General features: G+C 31.3%; 1 protein-coding gene and 1 pseudogene across 1 annotated transcript; one reads left to right on the top strand and one right to left on the bottom strand.

Moving 5' to 3' along the window:
• Window positions 1-2,440: 2,440 nt before the first annotated feature.
• Window positions 2,441-3,534, bottom strand: LOC110646065 (RNA-binding protein involved in heterochromatin assembly dri1-like). The gene is made up of 3 exons (XM_021799381.2): window positions 3,460-3,534; window positions 2,886-3,268; window positions 2,441-2,744 (listed from the first exon to the last, which is right to left on the bottom strand). Exons 2-3 carry the CDS (start codon window positions 3,242-3,244, stop codon window positions 2,651-2,653), a joined length of 453 nt encoding a protein of 150 aa, XP_021655073.2. The 5' UTR covers window positions 3,245-3,268; window positions 3,460-3,534; the 3' UTR covers window positions 2,441-2,650.
• Window positions 3,535-10,072: 6,538 nt separating this feature from the next.
• Window positions 10,073-22,729, top strand: LOC110646057 (CRC domain-containing protein TSO1-like; annotated as a pseudogene).
• Window positions 22,730-23,014: the final 285 nt, after the last annotated feature.

Here is a 23,014-nt window from a genome sequence, read left to right as displayed (position 1 = left end):
AAATCTTTATATGGTCTAAAACAGTCCCCTAGGCAGTGGTACAAAAGATTTGATACATTCATAGTTCGTAATGGCTTTAATCGTAGTTCATATGACAGTTGTGTATATCATAAGAAGCTTTCAGATGATTCCTTTGTTTATTTACTGTTATACGTGGATGAAATGCTTATTACTGCTAAATGCATGTCACAAATTAACATTCTAAAAAAGCAGTTGGGTGATGAGTTTAAGATAAAAGATTTGGGTACTGCAAAAAAGATATTGGGAATGGAAATTACCAGGGATATAAGTGTTGGAAAGCTTTTCTTGTCTCAACAGGCCTATGTTGAGAAAGTGCTTAAGCGTTTCAACATAAATAATGCTAAGCCTGTGACTGTTCTGTTTACTACCCATTTCAAGTTATCTGCAGATATGTCACAAAAAACAAATGAGAAGATGGAGCACATGTCCAGTGTTCCCCATTCGAGTACTGTTGATAGCATCATGTACGCTATGGTATGCACCCGACCTGACATTTCACATGCAGTTAGTATTGTGAGTAAACACATGGCATGTCCTGAGAAAGAGCATTGGCAAGCAATGAAATAGATTTTGAGGTATTTGAAGGGTACTACAGATGTTGGTCTGACATTTGACAGGGCCAAGATAAATGATTCAATTGTTGACTATGTGGATTCAGATTTTGTAGAGGACTTAGATAAGAGGAGATCTTTAACAGGTTATTTGTTTACTCTTTCTGGAAGTGCTATCAGTTGGAAGGCAATATTGCAAGCTACAGTTGCTTTGTCTACCACAGAGGCTGAATATATGGCCTTAGCAGAAGCAGTAAAGGAAGCTTTATGATTACAAGGTTTGATGGGTGATCTTGGGTTGATACAGAACAAAGCAACAGTATTTTGTGGCAGCTAAAGTGTAATACATCTTACAAAGAATCAGATATACCATGAGCGAATTAAGCACATTTATGTCAGATATCTCTTCATTTGGGACGTTGTATCTTATGAAACTGTAGTTGTGCAGAAGTCTCTACATATGATAATCCAGCAGATACGATGACCAAGGGAGTCCCAGTCAGCAAGTTTAGGCATTGCCTAGGATTGGTTGGTGTTTGTAGTGTTCAGAAATGCCCTTGCGAGGGCATATGGCAAGATAGATTGTTTGTAGTTATTTTATTGATGATTGAGGGAATTCAAACTAAGGGAAAGTATTTTTATTTTTGTGGCTTGAATTTTGGATATATTTTTTATGGACTTTAATTGTGATCCAACTTAAAAGTTTCGCGCTACGACTCAATTGGGATAAAAGGTGAGATCTATGGTAGGAAGCCCACCATTAATCTCCTTAGGGGTGTGGGGGCAACACCCCCACTATATGGACCAGTATAAATATTGTAACATTCTACCCTTTGCGGTAGAGTTGTGACATATTCGGGAAATACACTGGGGATAGATTTTGAGAATTCTAAGTGATTGTATCTTGCTCTTTTTATCATAGTGAAACTTTTTCTCTTGTCTTGTTCGTGGACATAAACCTTACAGTTAAACCACGTTAAATCCTGTGCTATTCTTCTTCTCTTTTCTATGCTGTGTGATTGTGCGATTCGTATGTGTACCTTAGATTTGCGTGCTTGTTATAACATATATAAATTTTTATTTAATAAAATCGATATAAATATAATGATTTTATTATAATCATTAATTATGGTGAGATTTACATAAGATCTTAATTTTTCTAAGTTATATATATATATATATATATATATATATATATATATATATATATATATATATATTACTTAATTCTCTCACATTAATTTATCCAAAAGATCCCACTATGATCCATCAGCAACTCCCTTTGCCTTTAGTTGCTTTGGAGAAAGACATTGGTTATATACAATTTAAGTCAAATATTACTTGGACCACCTTGTGCTGGATAAAGCTGCCTTCAAACCTTACATACAACGAGATAGATGGTATAATTAAATATATTATACAACGAGAGATGGTATAATTAAATATATTATCTCTATAAATAATCTGCTCTAGTTTTATTCATTTTTGTACTTTAATTTAGTAGTACTAAATTTTTTTTTAAAACTATGAGTTTGAGTTAGTTAATTATATTAAAAAAATATATTATCTCTACTAATTAATAAGATGAATATTTTTAATAGCTATTTTAAATAATCAGCATATCATTGTCAAACATAAACTAATGAATATATAATACATAATCGTATTTATTTTTATATATAACTTAATTATATAATTAGGATTTTTCTTATTTAAATCTAGTCCACCATAAATTCAAAATATAAATTATTACTCGCCTTTTAAATAAATAGATCACACATATTTATATATTGAGTCTGTAATACAAGGCAATAACTTCCCTGTTAATTAAGTTATCTCACAAAATGCTGCATGTAGCTCTCCTTATCTGTTCAATAATTTGTAATTTAGTCTCATACCACGATCCTTCTAAAGCTCTCCTCAGCAGCAGAAGAAGAAGATATAGAATATATATCCAAAATAAAGATAACCAAAGTAGATGTAGGGGCAAAAATTAAAGAGCTATCTGGGATGTAGAGCAGCAACATAACTGTCTTAACTTCATCATTTTCTCCTTGGAGCTGTAAATTAATCTATGATTAATGCGAAGACTTGCCAGCAGATGAATCCCTTGGTGCATTGCATCTGTAGCATTCAGTCCTGCTAGCGAAGTTGTGCTCGTTGCAGCCAGACCTGTGAAGTTAAAATATATCAGCATACACCACTCATTAATTAACAGTAACTTGAGTTTAAATTAGAAATTAATGCACCGAAATAAATTTGATGAAAGAAGAAGCATGGGTATAGAGTGAGAAAAGAAATTAATTAATTAACCTGGTGCAAAGCCAGTCTCCAGATTTCCAACCTGAGCGACTAGTGCTGCTGCCGGACGCAAAGCCTTTCGTCCGTGACGTGTCGCTGTCAAATCCACCAGAAGAGTCGTCCTTGGAGGCACCACACTTGAAGCAGCTGGAACGGCTAGCATAGTTGTGAACTCTACATGTGCAATACCAGTCACCAGCCCTAACGTCAGGTCCGGTAAGTCCAAAAGAAGAGTCACCTTGCCCTCCAAAACTTCCGTAATGGTCACCCTTCTCCCCAGGCCTTGGCTCTCCACAACGCTGGCATGACTCTCTCCTTTGGAAGTTGAGATACTGGCATGACCTGCAATTCCAGTCCCCTGGTCTGCTCATCTTCTTCCCCTTTTCTAAATTTACCTGTGGAGTATGAGAACCAATAACATTATAAGAAACCTGCCATCGGAAAAGTAGCCCAATAATCGAATGCATGTCTCATAATTCAAGAGATCATGGATTATAACATTTCCATCCCCTTTAATAACTTGATGAAACCAACATTGTATATGTATATATATACACCTTCCAGCTAACTAGAGCTAAGCCCTTACCTTAGCAAGCAAAGAAATGAAAGAAAGGAGGATGAGTACGAATGGTAGTGAAGTTGAAGAAGAAGAAGAAGAAGAAGAAGAGATTAATTGTTTCCTTGTGATTTAGGTTTTGGGTTAAGGAGGTTTATATATATATATATATATATATATACATACTTGGGTAGGCCTCGATAATGGGGTGGAGATTGAGGGTAGCCAGCAGAGTGGGTTTAGCCATTTAGGCTTTCTTTTTCATATTCTTCACTCTGGTTCTCCTTGAACAATGGAATCGCAAGTGACAATAATTAGAAAAAGAGGTAAAGAAATTTTGAAAATCAGATTCCAAAGAAAAAAAAGAAATTGAATAATTGATAAAGATCTAGCTACTGCTACCTCTTTTTAGGGCTTCCTTCTGGAGGGTGGCAAGAGTGCATAAGCACGTCAACTAAGAATTTCGCATTGAACTTCCAAACATGCCCTTGTTAATTCCTCCGCATAGTTAATCTTCTTATCGTTAGCTCCATAATCAATTGTTATACTAATTGTGGCTGCGAATCGTAATCATAATCATAATCAGCATCTAAATCAAGCGCCATATATGTTTAGCATATTCATTTTGTAATAATTCACGGGATTCTATTCTCTTTTTGGCAATTGAGTATGCCAACGTCAATGTTCTTTGTCCAATGTATTGTGATAAATTATGATTTATTCTTTTACTAAAGTTAAATATAAATCTTTCATTATCAATCAAAACTATACAAATATATTATTAATATCAAAAATTCAACATAATCAAAGAATAACTCTATCTACCAACAGAATGGTATGAATGATAAAAAACTTTGTATCTTTTAAGCGAAGTAAAGTATTTGATCTTTATGAATATAAAAAATCGTCACTAAGAGCACTTTACCACCATAATAAATCTCCCCGACGTTAATAGGATTAAGCCTATTCTAGTGGGTTATGAGATACCTAAGGTCTACTTAAAAAAAAAATAAAAAAAAAAACTACTCTATCCCATTACATATGTAAAAAACATCGCAGTATTTAACTTTTCATAGTAAATATATTAATTTGTTCCTTTCATTCTCTTTTAAATATGACTAATACATCTACTATATTTTCAAAACACACTCAAAGGCTATTTTTATTATATGGGCAATAACTTGCTAAACAACATATTCGTCACTTCTTAAACTTTAAGTCATTATCTAAACACAGAATAAAGCTAAATTATCTCTCATAAAATATTTTTATTTATAATATTAGTCCTCTCAATTATAATATTAATAGAAATTTCAGTCAATTAAGAATAGCTTTAAAATGGAAGTCATACACTTTCGTAAGAAATAATCATTCATCCGATTAATTAATATTGCTCCCATTAATAATATATATTAAGAAAAGATTTTCTCTAAATTTCACATACAATTGTGATCATTACGCTAACAATATTAATAAATGAAGGATTCAAATTGAAAATTTTCACTCTATTTAAAATTGAACTTTGATATTTTATGCTCTAAGATAACCATTAAATCCCTTAATTACAACGATAGATTAAAACAAATGATCGAAGCAGGGAAGATGTTATAAGTTGCGAGTGAATTAAGCTAGCTGCCTGTAAGAGTGCATGCCCAGTGTACGTAAAGCATGAATTGTAGCATCTAAGCACAACACAAGCTACTCAATATCCATTTTTCTCCTGAGCCAAAGAGAAACCAACCTTTTGACCATATGGCATGCATATAGGGCCCTTGCTAATTCTTTGCGTCAATTGTCATGGCTAATAAAATTAAGGTCCATTCAAGCTAGCGAGCAGTGAGAATGAACCATATCTAAGACTTCTGTAGTCCGGGAGTTGATAAGGAGGAACAAATTAAATTCACTACTTGTTTGCAGACAAATTGAATATTCCAAAGAAGAGATGTACGTGCACCTTACATATATATATATATATATATATATATATATATATATATATTATAGAACAGTCGATTGGCCATGTCACCTTTCAATATTATAACTTTTGGAAACCAATAACCTCCTATAAGAGGGATGATACATATCTAATGGTAGAATTATTCCTAAAAATAATGTTACTCAAATTCTTTAATAGTTGATTTTATTCCAAATCTAATTAATTATTAAATTCTTGCTAAATTATTCGACTACATCCCAATTACTCAAATTTATTTAGCTTAATTTATATTTTTAATTAATAATTTATATAAAAATATATTTATACTCATAATTTATATTTTAGAATTGACAATCCTATAAAATATTTAAAATTATAAATATTATTATATAAAAAAATTACATTCAATTAATTAGTTACCAATCGACTGTTCTATTATATATATATTATAGAACAGTCGATTGGTCATGTCACCTTTCAATATTATAACTTTTGGAACCCAATAACCTCCTATAAGAGGGATGATACATATCTAATGGTAGAATTATTCCTAAAAATAATGTTACTCAAATTCTTTAATAGTTGATTTTATTCCAAATCTAATTAATTATTAAATTCTTGCTAAATTATTCGAATACATCGCAATTACTCAAATTTATTTAGCTTAATTTATATTTTTAATTAATAATTTATATAAAAATATATTTGTACTCATAATTTATATTTTAGAATTGACAATCCTATAAAATATTTAAAATTATAAATATTATTATATAAAAAAATTACATTCAATTAATTAGTTACATATTTAAATATTCAACACAAATTTTAATCTGATGATCCAAATTCCAGATAAATATTAATTATTTTATAAATTTAATCCATTATAAATCTAATTATTTACTATTTAAACTTGTCTTAATAGTGTTTGTTCGGATTGGGTGCTAAAAGATATTCAACCTATTGCCATCTCTGCCTTCTACAATCTCTTACTTTGTTTACATTATGGTTGAGAGATTTAAAAAAAAATTAAAAAGTGATTTTAAATAACATTAAAAAAAATTTTAAAAAAGTTATTTGATTGGCTTTAGAGTTTTTATAACTAATTAAATCATATCAAATTTAATTTTAAATTGATTTTTAGCATCTTTTAATAAATATATTTAATAAATAGTATTTTAATAGTAACCTCAACAACAATAGAGCTTGTATATAAGAAAATATTACGTTTCATTTTTTAATATTCTTTTTATTCGTATTCGAAACTTTATTCGTGGGGATAAATTAATCGGATTCTAATATAAATTTTTGTCTAAATCTAATTTATTATGAATTTAAAATACAAAATATAAAATGTTTAGTGAGATTTTTTTATTAAGTATATGAATTTTTATGCCTTAAATTAATAATGAATCAGATATAGAACAAAAAATTTCTTAAGAGAATATAGGATTCAAAATTAAAGGAGGGGGAAATTATAGAGTTTCAATAAAGATAGTTGAAGTTGATGATGGAAAATAATTCTTTGATGTTCAAATTTTGACCATCTTATCTTATCTTTTCTTTTCTTCTTCACCCTCTTCTAGCTTTTTTTCATTTTCATTTTCTTTTTCTCTTTCTCTAAATTATTCTCTTACCCTCACTTTTTTTTTTTTTTAATGTTCATTGCCCATCTCTCCTCCTCTCGAAAAGTTAATTAATGAATCAAATCATGCAAATTTGAATTCGAATTATTTTAAATCATGAGTTATATATATATATATATATTAAGATGATGTTATTTCAGACTATGTATCGATTTACATTGATTATTGAATTGTTGTATAAACAGACTTTTAGGGTAATTTTTATACTTCGTCTTTAAATTTTATTATATATTTTGCTTTCATTCATTAATTTTAATTTATTATTAAAAAATTCTTAAACTTTGATGTTATTTTATAACAATTCTTCTAACCTGCTATAATTAGTTTACAGGTTAAAAAAAAATCAAATTATTTTTTTACCTTATTTTCTCTTACACTCAAAAAAACACAGGCAATTTTAATTACCATTTGAAACTATTACAAAAATATCAATGCCATCATAATAATATATTTTTTGAAAAATAAGAGAATTTATCCTTCATAGAAAAGTATTAGAACTGCATTTGTAGACGTTATACTGTAAATTAAAAGAATTTTTTTAATATGTAAATTTGCTATTGCATATTAAAGATATTTTTTTATGAAATAAAATTAAAATTTAGGGATTTTTTAATTAACAAATTAAAGTTAAAAGACAGAAATGAAACATAAAAGAACGTTTAGGGACAAACTATAAAAATTGCTTTAAAATTTTACATTAAATTTAACTCCTTCTGTTTTTTTACAATTAGATTCAATTGGGACTCGAACTCGGATTTTAGTCTTGGATACAATTGCAATATAACTGAGTTAAAGCTCTTTAGTAAAAATAATTTAATTTTAAAAATAAAGGTAATTTTTATAAAAATATTAAAATTTCATTAAAAAAATTAAATTTTTATTAATTTTTACATCAATAATTTTTTTTCCCAAAGAACACACAAAGGATATCAACAACACATCTCTTAATAAAAATTATTTCAAGAATTAGATTGAAATTAAATCATTAAATTGGTTTTTAATTGAGCTCTTAATTTTTGAATTTGAATTATTTTAAATTTTCTATGAATTAAACATATATTATACGTGTATATATATATTTAATTGAATCGATTAATGGTTGATGAAGGAAGAGAAAGAACAATTGAAATAAAAGGAGATCAATTAAAAAAAAAAAGAAAAAAAAATACGATATCACCCACCATTTTCTTGGGGAATGGTAAAGAAAGGCTGTAGCAAACTGTGAAAAGAAAAAGCAAAGGGGGTTGATTCGATTCTCTTTGGGAAATGCCTCCATGAATGATCATGATCAAAACCATTACCCTGAAAAACTTTAAAATACAAACTGTCAGTGTAATTATATTCTGGCCATTAATCATGATGAATTTTATTTGAATTTTATTGTAATTAATGATTAAAATATATTTATTTTTATACATTATTATATATACAATAATGGCCAATTTTATTTTTTTATAATATTATATAATAATTATATTGAATTAATTATAAATTTCTTTAACTTATATATTCTTTAATTTTTACGATAATATATAATAGAAAAATAGTCAATTTTTTTTAGTGCCCAAATGTTAAAAAAAATTAAAAAATATTTTTTATATTTTCTAATATTTAAATACTAAAAAAAATAGATAAACGGAAAATATTTTCATCCTCTAAGGAAAAATTAAGTTATTTTTAAAGAAAATAGCCTCTTATTTTTAAAAAAGAAATTAAAAAATATTTATTTAATAGTTAAACAAAATGTTTCATTTAAACAATAGCTATTAAAATCTCAATCTCCAATATTTTTATTTAATTTTCAATCACATATATTGATAAATTGAAAAAATATTTCAATTATTATATTCATTAAAATCCTAAATTAATTATTTAATATGTAAATACAGTAAATTGATTACTTTTAAGATAATATTTTAGTATTATTATTTCAACTGTTATTATTTTAAATATATAAAATAAATATTATTAAAAAAATTATATTAATTTTAATATATTTTAATCATAAAATTTAAAATAACAAAATATATTATTCAATTTATTTTTTAATAACATTTAAAAAGATAATTTTCTAAGAAGCCAATTTGAATTACAATATCAAACAAACTCTTAGTTATTCATCTAAAGAAGGGTTGGGTTTCTATTTAAAAAACTTGTTTTGATCAAGCCAATGGAAATCTAGAGTGAACTAATATTTATTAATTTTAGTCTTAAATGAACTAATTTATATAATTGAGGGGCTTTTTTAGACCTAAAAAAAGTTTAAGAGCTTATTAGGTTTTTGATCAATAGTTTAAGCTCTGAAATAGGCCTTTTACTTAATTTTAACTTATGGGTGTTTGATAACATAACTTTGCAAGGCAAATTAGTGAATGCTGCATTCTCACTCACAAAGAAGTTGCTCTACACTCTTTTTTTTTTTTTTTAATTTTTTTTATAGAAACTGATTGTGTGATACAGACAGGACACACCTTTAGTTAAAACCATAATAATTTTGATTAAGCATATTAATCCATATATCACACACACATACTAATCAGGCGATATAAGATATGTTAGGATCACCATAGTACACCATAACACTCAACTCACACGCCGTAATCCCTTAAACTTTGGTCTTTTTTTAAGTGTAGGATCAACTCACCCAGTTGGCCCTACATTCTTAAATTTAAGGAACAATAGCTTTTTGTGAGTGATTAGTGTACTACTTTTTAATACATAAGATGCATCAAATAATTTGCCACTTTTCAGTGAGTTGTGGGGTTAACATAAAGTTGGGCTTTTGTTTCTTTCTTGAGCTATCCTCTACAACTGGGCTTTTAATGTTACAGTTTTCTAGCCCACGGCCCATGAAGAAGGGCATGGACTAAATTCGTACTGCAAAGAGTTAGCTAAACTCAGGCCATAACAGCCCATTTTATGGCAATCTGGGCCCCTGCCCATAAGCAGAAAAATGGTTTCCCGCTCGGATTTCGGTTTTTTAAAACCCCGCCTTCCTATGCTACGGCTCTTTCTTCATCGAATTTTCAGCGTCACTCTCAGCCTCACAGCACACAGAGAGAGAGAGAGGGAGAGAAAGATGCAAAGAGTGGCTTGTAGGGTTAAAATAATTAGGGTATCAGTCCATGGATTCGCCTCAATCTGCTAATACTGCCACCTCCACCACCGCCAATGTCATTGCTGCTACTTTTTCCGATTCCTCTCCTGTTCAAGTCTTCGCATTTTCAATTCTTATTTTACTTCAATTTTGGGTTTTAATTTTTCTTCTCTATGTTTGGACTTGGATTTTTCTATTATTTTCATTATTTGCTGGAGAATTTTGTTTATCATCGATTGTTTTTAAATCTCCTCCTTTTTTTCCCAACTTGTTTGATGGATTTAAGCTTTGGTGGCTTGGATTTAGGGATAGTTTGTGGAAAATTTTATTTATTTTATTTCTCAATGTGGTTAGGATTTGGTGCAAGTGGGTCACTAGGATTTTGTTGAGCTTGTACATATCTTTTAACTAAGCAAACTTGCCTTTGTTGAGCAGTTGGTGATCAGTGCCTGATGCTTTTCCAACTTTGTTGGTGGGGTGGAATCTGACTTGCTTTTGGTGGTGTGCTAGATTTTGTATAGTTGATGCGTCTGATGTTTTTCCAACTTTGTTGCTGGGGTGGAATCTGAATTAGGATTGGTTGATCATTCGCATTTGCATTGGTTTTGGAGGGATGCCTTAAAATGGTGGATCTGAAATGTGCTTTATATATCAAAGAGTGCATGAGCTTTTGTTCCAGTTTGTAGCAATTCAAGGTTCTTTATGGCGGATCAAGAAAAAAAATTTTATGCAGTGTAAGTAGATTGAATATTCATACATATATAGTTAACTCTTAAAAAGATGAGACTCTCATCTTTGTATCTTTGTAGGTGAAAGTGCACATGGTGTACTATATACATATGATAATTTGTTAAATATACAGGATCAATTGATTTCTTATTATTAAAAAAGAGTATTCAACTAACACCTAAATTTATAAGGTCAATTAAACAAATATATAAATACTTATGACTAATTCAAAAAAACGAGGGTCAATCGAACCCTCTTTTACTATCATCCTCTGAAGCTACCTAAACCCAAATGAAAAGAAATGCCTATGAAGGCTTTTATTTTTCTGCTGTCTGGTAAAATGTGACTTCTTACTTTTGTTTCCCTTTCATCGAGATTTTTTGAGTAGGTAATCGGGATTGGCAAATATTGGAAGTCGAAATTGTGGAAGCTTTAAACCAAAAACATACTGAATTGAGCTATGAACCATACTAGTTGAAGGACGAAATCACAAAGCGGAAATTGCCCTTCCTTCCACAGCCTAAAACTTCGGCAAGGCAGAAAATTTCACAAAGAATCATACTGCAAGTGAGGAGAATCGAAGAAGGGAGAGAATTTGTTTTTCTCTTCATTTTTCTTGCATTCACTGGTGCCCATGCACTCCATTGGAGGTTTTTATATTTTAATCAAGCAACCACCAAAAGGTTTGGCAGTTAGTTATCAATTTTAGAATGCCAGTTTTGGCCGTAAACCTTCGACAAGCATAGATTCTACACGATAGAAGCTTTTTCATGTACACCTTAAACAATGGTGAAATTGTGTTCATCACTTTTCCTTTGTTCTCAGGAATCTCCTTTTTCACATTACATAAGCAATTTATCTCCAATAAAGCCTCTGGAAGCTGCACATGTGGCTCAAGGATTCTTAGGAGTCAATTCTCCTCTTGTTTTCACATCGCCTCGTACAATACCAAACCGCGAAACAAGTTTCTTTCAAAGGTTTGAGATGCTTTGATTTAGAAGTTGGTTGTTTTAACTTTCAAGGACATTAATTGTGGCTTAAACTCTTATTACATGAGATTTTTTTTTTCTCAGGTCACAACTCTCACAGATACCCAACGCTGAAATACTTGAGAATGATAATGGAAGAAAGAATTTGGCTGGTGACAAGGGAACATGCTGTTAATAAAATGGTTTTGAGCTGTTTTACTATTCACCGATGCAAAGAAGAAGCATGTAGCGTAGAATATGGGAAGAAGCAGAGCATTCATCATTCTTCTTTAGCTATTTTTCTATAGCTACCAGTTGTATAAATAATGAAAGAATATTCGTATGATGTATCTTGGATAATAGATCAATGAAGAAGTATCTCTCTCTTTGAATTCTATTGATTCTCCCTCTATTCTTCATTCTTCCTATTATTGTGTTCCTGTGACTGCAAAATCACGTAACAATGGTATCAGAGCTGGTTGATTCTCGGCCATGGTGGAATTACAAGTTTTGATCTTCTTTTCCTTTCTCTTCTATTCTCATTCTCCTTGTTTTTCCTTTCTCTTTTAATTCTATCCAATTTCTTCTCAAATTCTTCTTTCTTTCTTGATATCTTGAATCAAATTCTTCCTTCTTATGTTGCTTTCTGGTTCTTTCTTCTACTCTTCTTCCCTTCTTGAATCTAGGGTTCCTCCCTCTTCTTTGTTCTTTCTAATCTTTCTTTCCCTTTCTGGATTCTCTCTTCTCTAATTTTTCATGGGTTATGCTACTAATTCTTGAATTGCCCTTCCTTCTTTCTTGAATCTGGTTTTTCCTCTCCTATGTTCTTCTGTGTTTCTCTATTTTCACAATAGTCCCTTCAATCTTCTCTTGTTTTCCTTTCCACCAGAGATAGAATGCACCATAAGATTCTTCCTTCCTTAAACCTGCACACCGAAATTCTCAACCTTCTTGCACCAAAAATAATAAAAAAAATATATTGGTCATTCTCTTCTCTAAATTTGTTTCGTCGGTTCTTTCTTGTTATGAAATAGAGCTATTAGATCCTTGGGCATGATGAAAGACATGTAATCTCAGTATCTTGTACAGGTTCACTATCATGATGCAACAACTAGAGCAAAGGCAGGAGGTTTTGTGGAAGGAAGCAGAGCAACGACATCAATAAGGTTTGAAAGAAATTAAATCCTTGCTTACTAGTATAAATGTGTGCAATGTGAAGATTACTGGTAATATAAATCAAGGTGATTCTACAAGAGCAAAGGAAGATTCATTAGAGGATTTAAGGAATTTGAAACAAGAATTTAACTTGCAAGATTACTGAAATTCCTTTAATTAGTTATACTCAAAAGCTAGAGTTTAAGAAGAGCAAGCTTTGAATTTTTTCCTCAATGGGTTAGTTGATGAGTTGCAAGTGGCAGTGAGAATGTTTAAGCCAAAAACAATTGCAGATGCTTACAATCTGGCTAAGTTGCAGGAGCTAACTGTAGCAAAAATTCAAAATAAGTCCAAACCATCTACTAAACCCACAACCTTGTTAAGGCTGAAACTGAAGTTTTGAAGTTTGAGGAAGTTGGGAAAATTGGCAACCTTTCACTAGATTCTACTGACGAGAAAATCTCATATGACTAGTTTGACCACCCCTTGTACTCTACTTCAATTACTTTCTACGGTGGCTATCTTGTTCCATACTATCTTGATGAATTGACTGGGTCTGAATTGGAAATTTGTTAGTCTAAAAAGAAACTAGAAGATGCAAGGTCCAAGGATGTTAATCAGGTTCTTATTGAGAATAGCCAAAAAACAATTTTAGCAAATGAAGTTCATCAAGAAAATGTATATGTTCCTGAGAAGAAGTTCTACCCATTTAAAAGGATTTCAAGTTCTATGGGGTATGGTGAAGAGGATATATGTCCAGTGTCTTTGTTTGCAATGGATGCATTCAAAATGTTCAAGAGATACTCACAGATAAAAGGTTGCCAATATGTAAGAGTTGATATTACTGAATTTGATTAGAAAGATTACAAGGAAACGAGTGTTGGTAAACAAGTTCTTTTTCTTTTTAAGCTATTCTTGGAAAGAATTAGATGTAAGATGAAACAAATGTTAAACCAACATTCAATTGGATATTTGAGAATGATTAAATGCAAGATGAAGCAAGGTGCTTCAAATCTTGCAGATGCTTCTCTGGAGTTTCCTGGGAGCACGCCAATGAGTTAAGAGCTTGGTTTCTTGCATTCCTTGAGGATAAGGAATTTGAAGGGGGGGGAGTATTGATACAAGAATATGCTGTTGATAAACGGTTTAGAGCTATTTTACTATTCACCAATGCAAAGAAGAAGCATGTCAACTGTTGAATAGAATATGGGAAGAAGCAGAGCATTCATCTATCTTCTTTAGCTACTCTTCTATAGCTACCAGTTGTATAAATAATGAAAGAATATTTGTATGATGTATCTTGGATAATAAATCAATGAAGAAGTGTCTCTCTCTCTGAATTCTATTGATTCTCCCTCTATTCTTTGTTCTTCCTATTATTGCGTTCCTGTGGCTGGAAAATCACGAAACAGCTAGCCTTTCAAAGAATTTAGGTGAATCAGTTACCTGTTGCAACAAGTTCATCACGGGCACCCATAGGGACAATGATGCTGGAAACTCAGCAACGGACCAACTTGGCAGTTCCTCAGGGTGTGTTGATGAATACCTATACGATCCTATGGATGTGGATGGTGCAACCTTTGTGAATTTGGTAAACCCAAGTGCGAAACAATATGATGTCCTTCAATCATCAGTAAGCATTTTAACCTACTCAAACAAAGTTATATTGAAGTTTGATGACAAAAATCACATGAAGGCAGAAATGGATGTGTCACAAGCCTTGTTTGAGCAACCTGAACAGGGTCTTCAATGGCAGTCCAGATTTGAAGTTAAGCCGGCACATGTTGAAGAGAAGCAAAGTGGTAACAAATAGCCATCTATTAAATACCCAACTATTGAGTTTGACATGCCCTTGGAACATGCTCTTGAGAAAAAACAATGTGATGATTTAGGAACTCAGCTACTCAAGGTTTTTTTTAGTTTGTGAAATTATGTATAGGACATGTAAAACCTAAATGCACATGTTATACTACTGGTCTTTGTTTGTGTTGCAAAATGCATGAGGTAATTGTTAACATTAATTGCCCCTGAAATATTTGCAGGTTGTTCAGGCACATGAATATTACAGTGAGAAGGTGGGGGCTTCCTTTCAAGGAGCCATTCGCAACATAGCACACTGTGAATCAGAGGTAGAAACTATTTTGTCTTAAATTTTATATTTCTATTTGGCTATGTGTAATGTGTGATTTGTTATAATTCTTAACATGGAAATCTTTCAATCATTCTTTGTTTAGAACTGCATTAGAGTTCATGCCCTTTTAAATAGATGGAGTCTGGCTAAGTTGTAAAAGGCTCATAAAGGAGAATGATGTGATGCCTTCTATTGTTTTTCCATGTTTGCCTTCTTCATATTATAGTCATATGATGGATTTTATATGATTGATCATAGTCTAGGCCTGTTATGTGTTTGTTGTCATTGGCTTATGTAATTTATTTTAGGTTATTTGATGCATAAACATGTTTATTATGAGGTCATTGTTATAAATAGCTTGTATGTTAGATGGTCTTATATTGTTAAAATATAAAAAAGTGAAGGAGTGATAAGAGTTAAATATGTATAGAATTATATATATATATATATAAATAAATATATATTATTCTATTATGGCACTTAGCATGTATATGTGTAAAATAAGATAATTATCTTATTGTAATTTTCGTAAATAAATTACGAACAGATGTGTTTATTAACAAGTAGATATGTCTATTAATAAACAGACATTTCAATTCTATACAAACAGTCACAACTGTTTATATAGGTGTCTATTAATAAACAAACATATCTATTTTATATAAAAAGTCATAACTATTTGTATAAGTGTCTGTTAATAAACAGACATGTCTATTCTATACAAACAGTCACAACTATTTGTATATATGACTGTTAATAAATATACATATCTTTTACACAAACAGTTGTGTCTGTTGAATATAGATAGATGTGTCTATCTAGAAATATACCATAACTTTTCATTCTTTATAAATATGGATGAGTTTTTCAATCTAGATATATACTACTTCTACTTCTTTTTCTTTTCTTCTAGTATCTCTAAATTCAGTTCGTATAAATAGTTCTTAAGAGAAATTTTCAGGAGTTGCTGTCTGTAGATTTCAGGCTTCGTTGTATCCTGGAGGTATATTGCCATAACCTTGCAGCAATTTAATGAGGGCAATTAATACCTCAAAGATAGTAATTTATCACGCCTCAAAGCCTATTCTACACCCACTGCCTCAATAATTTTAAGGTATTAATCACAATGGAGTCTAAGGTTGTTTTCGTGATGAATCAATAGTTCATAAAACTTGATTATTTTAAGGAATAAATTATGTTCATTGAGAAGGTGAAAATAGATAAGGAAAAGAAGATGAATTGCCATGCAAATGTCATATTCTCAACAACTCATCAGATAGGCTATAAGATTTGTTTATCTCTATCAAGTCTCCAAAGGAAATCTGAAATTCGTTAGAATTCGAATACATTGCAGAAAAAAAAAGGTATGGATAAATTTCTCATTATGAAATATTTTGAATTCTAAATACTTGATAATATGCATGTTATGGATAAGTCCATGAGTTGCATAACTTTGTTTCAATGTTTAAGGATTTGAAAGTGGTAGTTCCTAAATCACTGCAATTAGGAGGAATAATAGCACATCATACTTCTAGTTTGAATGATTATAGGAAGAAATTACTATATGCCATATACGACTTTTTTCTTAAACAGATTCAGAAATACTTACACATTAAAAAGTTTTTTATGTGATAATTTATTTTTATGTTGATGACATACTTATAATTAGAAGAAATATAAAGTTATATTATGATGCTAAAACTCATGGTGAATGTGTTAAAAAAGGTAATAAGATTTATGTGCATGAGTCGAAAAATACTTTTTGTATGCATAAATCCTAATTCATATTGATTGTGTTTATCACTGATAAAGTAGAGGATATTGTTAGAAATAGTTATTGATAGAAAAAGTTATTCCATAATTGAAAGAGTTATGTCTGTTCATTAAAAATTATCAAAATGAACTGATTATTACTAATAATTAAATATCTTCTAAGAGGTATAAGTGAATAAATATAATTGTTCTAAGAGATATAAATGAATAGATTGTATATGTTCTAAAGGGTATAAGAGAATAAATATAATTGTTGTAAGAGATACAAAGTAAACAGTTGTATATATTCTAAAAGACATAAGTGAATAGATGTAATTATTTTAAGAGATACAAAGTGAACAGTTGTATCTGTTGTAAAAGATATAAGTGAATAGATGTAATTATTCTAATAGATACAAAGTGAACTATTGTATATGTTCGAAGAGATGCAAATGCTTTATAAATAACAGTTTGAAACAAAAATCTATCAACTTTTCTTTTTTATCTTTTCTCTTCATTTCTACCTACAATTAACACTATTATTTGTTAATTCATTCTTGTGAGAATTTTAAAATTACTGTCTAGATTTATATTTTGGTTATTATCCTTGAAGGATTTGCTTAAACTACCCAGCTATAACATAGTGAGGGTTTTGCTCTTGCCAATCTCATTATGTTGAGAAAATATTAAATATATTTAATCATTTAAAAAATCAAAGAAGCAAAATTTCTATATGATGTTTTTTCCAAATTAACTAAAAAATTTTGGTAGGGCAATTGCTCAAATTGAGTATACTAATGCTATTGATAGCTTAATATATGCTATGTATTACACTAGACCTAATATTGCTTTCGCAGTATGTAAATTATCAAGTTATACTAGTAATATTAGTATGAAATACTGAAAAGAAATTTCAAGGGTTTTTGGATATTTAAAAGGAATTATAAACTATGGATTGTTCTGTGATAAATTTTCAATTTTGTTAAAATCATATAAAGAGTTGTATCCATGCAAAGAGTTGTGTCCCTTGGCCAAAAGATGTAACCAAATGAAAAGATCTATTCTTCTTAATAGTTATATGCATGAAGAGATGAATTTATTAGCTAAAAAGTTAGTACATTTTGAGTAGTAAATATAAGAACCTTACAAGTCATTTGTAAGAAGTGACAAAAGGATAAATGAGTATGCATTTGTGTGTGTGTGCAATTTTAACTTGGTTCTTTATTTTGGATGCTCTCATTTTAAACAAGTTATGGAGTAATTTATTTCTCCAAATAAGATACATATCTAGACTGTGAATTATTTATGTAGTCATGTTATAAACATGTGATTGCATGGTAGATTAGTGAAACAATTATAGTGGAGATCCTAGGGTTACACAAATACCAGTTGGATAACTAGTGCTAAGGATAATAAGTCAACCTTTGGTTAAGTGTCCACTTTAGGTGAAGGTACTATTTCTTGAGCATTAAAGAAACAAACTTGTATAACTCATTCTATGGTGGAATCCGAATTTATAACTTTGACAAATATTGGTAAAGAAGCAGAATGGTTGAAAAACTTGTTACCAGATATTAAGTTGTGGCCACAACCTGTGCCATCTATTTTTTTATATTGTGATAGTCAAACCATGATGGCTAGAACTTATAGTAAAATATACAATTAAAAGTGTATACATATAAGCTTAAAACATGAAAATATAAGACGATTAGTCTCTAATGGTGTTATTACCATATTTATGTTAAATCCTATAATAATCTAACAAATCCTTTAATAAAAGGGCTCTCGAGAGTTATGATCACAAGTACATGTGCTGATTAGGATTTAAAATATTCCATTAAATTTACTAGCGATGAGAACCCTGCACTATAGTATTATTACTAAATAAAGTTTAAAGGGTAACAACAAGTCATTAATAAATGTTGTAATTAAGTACTTAGTGTACTAAGTTAATGGAATGGGGATGAATATATATACTCTTAATGAAGTTTAATATTATTTCAAAGGAAACTTCACCTATATGAACATAGGAAGTGGTGCCGCTTCAACAAAAGTGAGAATAACTTTTGTAAATATTCATGAAAACAGGAGGTAGCACAAGGTCATATTCGCGCTAAAATTTTGGTGAACTTTTTAAGTCGAATTAATTAATTCGTGTGTGTAGTATTTCCGATTCTATTTAATAGGAACATAGGTTTAAGCTAAGGCCACCATGATTTCTTTAGAATTTTAAAATACTTACACTAAGAAAAAATTTAAATCAAAAGATACTTTTCATTATGCATGAAACAATGGGATCTAATAATACAAGTTAAGTGGGGGATTATTATAAATAGCTTGTATATTAGATAGTCCTATATTGTTAAAATATAAGAAAGTGATGGAATGACAAAAGTGAAATGTGTATAGAATTATATATATATTATTGTATTATGGCACTTAGCACGTATATGTGTGAAATAAATTAATTATCTTATTGTAATTTTCTTAAATAAATTACGAACATATGTGTTTATTAACAAGTAGATACGTCTATTAATAAATAGACATATCAATTCTATACAAACAGTCACAAATGTTTGTATAGGTGTATGTTAATAAACAAATATGTCTATTTTATATAAAAAGTCACAACTGTTTATATAGGTGTTTGTTAATAAAAAGGCATGTCTATTCTATATAAACAGTTATAACTATTTTTATAGGTATCTGTTAATAAATAGACATGTCTATTCTATACAAACAGTCATAACTATTTGTATAGGTGACTGTTAATAAACATACATGTCTTTTACACAAACAGTTGTATTTATTGAAGATATATAGATGTGTCTATCTAGAAAATGTACCATAACTTTTCATTCTTTATAAATATGAATGAGTTTTTTAATTTAGATATATACTATTTCTACTTGTTCTTCTTTTCTTCTAATCTCTCTAAATTCGGTTCGTATAAAGAGTTCTTAAGGGTCTGTTTGGATGAGGTGAGGGAAGAGTAAATAATGGAAGGGTAAGGAAGAGAAAGGGTAAGGAGAGTTACAATAAAAAAAAAATCTCATGTTTGGGAAGGAGTGAATTAATGGAAAGGCAATGAGAGGTAATATATATTCTTTATGTTTGGAAAGAGGTGAATGAGAAGTAAAATTAAGGGGTATAGAAATAAAAATATTCGTAACTATACTCTCTCCCTCCTTGCACCCCCCCCCCCCCCCCCTACACCCCAATATGGAGTGTAAAAAAAATTGAGATTTGAGGGGTAAGGGAGGGTAAGGCTTACCCTTACTTACCCTTACCCCCCATTAACTCACTTCTTCCCAAACAAGGGTAAAATAATTAATTATCTATCCTTACCTTTATTTATCCCCCTCTCACCCTCATCCAAACAGACCCTAAGAAAAATTTTCAGGAGTTGCTGTCTGTAGATTTCAGATTTTATTGCATCCTAGAGGTATATTACCATAACTTTGTAGTAATCTAATGGGAGCAATTAATACCTTAAGAGACGCCTCAAAACCTATTCTACACCCACTGGCTCAACAGTTATTTATTCAGTGGGGGAGAAAAAGAGGAAAAAGTTTTTTCCAAAGAGTAATTGTGACAGTAATGTAGGCTAGTCAACTCCAACGTGGCTTGAGTAGGCGCTGCCTTCAATTTGAAGAAACTCGATGGAAAACTACAAACAGCATCCCCTCTCCAATTCTAATAAACAATGTAACTGGTTCAGGATCACCTGCTTCTGCTATGGAATTGGAGAGCCTTGATTCATCTCTTGTGGACTTAACAGACTCTTTGAACAAGAAACAAATGGTTAACCAGTCCCAACCGACTTCCATGTTTCCGCCTCGTCGTAGTGAAAAGTCTCCCATAGTTGTGTCCAAGCCATCAGGTATTGGCTTGCATCTAAATAGCATTGTCAACACTTTGCCTGTAGGTCACACTGAAACTGCAAGCATAAAATCCAGTAATTGCTCAAGACTATCAAATTTAGTTGAGAACGTTGCAATCACTCCTAAAGACAGGATGCTTGAAACTAATGCTTCACTAGCTGCAAGTGCTGCCACAGCTGAGTCATTTCACATTGAGGAACCTGTAAATATGTCGCAGCCAATTGAGCATCAGTCAACTCCACTAAATAAGGCAAAGTTTTAACCGAAGCATGGTGACAATTTTGAGGAGTTCGGCCAGCTGAGAAAAACCGAAAAGAAAAGGTGAGTCTATCATGCTTTTTAATTTTTTTTTTCTGTGTATATTTAAGGACCTGTGAAATGTTTGTGATATTTTTCAGGAAGAAATCGGCAAGGCTTGATGGTTGAAAACATTGCAACTGCAAGAGGACTAAATGCCTGAAACTGTGAGTGCATTCAAGTTCTCCTTGGCAGGAGTTTGATTCACATATACATATTATTGCCAGATTCACTAATTAACCTCCCCCTCTATTTTTTTTCTCAGATATTGTGATTATTTTGCTGCTGGAATCTATTGTGCTGAACCTTGCGCTTGCCAAGGCTGCTTCAACAGACCTGAATATGAAGACACAGTTCTTGAGGCGCGACAACAAATTGAATCGCGTAACCCACTTGCTTTTGCTCCCAAGGTTGTCCAAGACGTTCATGAGTTTGCAGCAGTCAGTGGGGTACTAAACCCTATGTTCAGTTTCTTACTAATCATATTTCAGTTGGAGACTTTGTAATAAAATTAAATTTCACAGGAAGATGGAAACCAGTCAATTCCATCCTTAGCAAGACGCAAAATCTGAACTTATGTCTCTCAGTTCTTCATTGCTTCATCACTGATCACAGATTAGAATAAAAATGGAGAGGTGGTGTTTGATGAATGAAGAACATTCTATTCTGCCTCTTAGATTCTTATTTCAGCTGACAAAGTGGGACATAAAGGTTCCCAACTTATCTTGATATCTGGTTGTACTTTGGGAGGTGGTAGATCATGTTTGGATGCACTTAGAAAATGTATATAATATGGAAAGTCATGTATATTCTTTTGGTACTTTGTGAGGGATTGCAGGAAACCCTGGATTATAGTTCATAGACATTGTTTGCATGCTTGAAAAAAAAGAGTTGGAATGGATCACTATTATACAAGTGAATAATGAATATTAGAGTGGTTATTGCTCTCTTTTTCTCTTCAGAATATGGTATGACTGAAGAAATGGTAAGCTATAGAGTCAGCGATGAAAGATCGGATGGCAGAATTGATGATAAGCTGGGAATGATAGACTTTTCCATCTTGCCATCATATGCAAAATCCATAAGATCTTCCATGAATTCACACAGCAACAACATGATTCCAGAAAAGAGTAAAGAACTTCTGGGCATGAATTCCTGAGATCAAGGGCTGGGTTATAATGTTGCTGAAATGATGGATCAATTCTCACCCAGATGCAATACGTTTGCAGATATATGTGATCTTACTCCATTGCAAAATCCCTCAATGGCCAGGGCTTCTTCAGCTTCATCTAAAACAAGAGATGCGGCAGGTGGTTCACGACTCCAATTGTGCCCTGGAAGTGGGCACTTCTCATCTGGTCGATCCCTTCGATGGCGTAGTTCACCAATTACGCCAATGACTAGGTTGGGTGAAAGTGAGGCCAAAAATCAAGGGCATGACATTGATAGTGGGCTTTATGATATTTTGGAAGATGACACAACTGAAATATTGAAGGAAGCTGCCATTCCCACCACATCTGTGAAAGCAAGTTCACCAAATAAAAAGCGAGTTTCTCCTCCTCACAAACATATCCATGACCTTAGGTCAAACTCGTCAGGAGGCTTGAAAAGTGGTCGCAAGTTCATATTGAAAGCTGTGCCATCCTTCCCGCCACTCACCCCTTGCATTGATTCCAAAGGCAGCACAGATGAGAAACAATAGCAAAAATAGACACGCTTGAGGTGAGCCCAAGTCATGTTTCTTGTTATCTATAAATATATTAATTCCGACTTGTGTCCTCGGCTTTTTCTGGCTTGAACAAGCTCCTATAGTCATACTCAGTCCAGTAAAGCAACAATTCAGTTAAGATTTGAGGGTTACAAATTGTGCCAGGTTTGGATATGGGAGATGGACCATTTCAGGTTCCTTGCCTACAAGTAATTTACGTAATCGTCGCAGCCTTTCTTATCGTGGCAGGTGACCGCAAGAATGGCCACATGTTCGAAG

This window comes from Hevea brasiliensis, chromosome 4 (assembly GCF_030052815.1).
Source record: "Hevea brasiliensis isolate MT/VB/25A 57/8 chromosome 4, ASM3005281v1, whole genome shotgun sequence".
Lineage (NCBI taxonomy): Eukaryota > Viridiplantae > Streptophyta > Magnoliopsida > Malpighiales > Euphorbiaceae > Hevea > Hevea brasiliensis.
This window is presented reverse-complemented; position numbering and strand designations above follow the sequence as displayed.

Coding starts and splice junctions, on each gene's coding strand:
- LOC110646065 (XM_021799381.2), bottom strand. CDS start 3,244: ATGAGCAGACCAGGGGACTGGAATTGCAGGTCATGCCAGTATCTCAAC. Junction 2,745..2,885: donor GGAGACTGGCTTTGCACCAG/GTTAATTAATTA, acceptor TTAACTTCACAG/GTCTGGCTGCAACGAGCACA.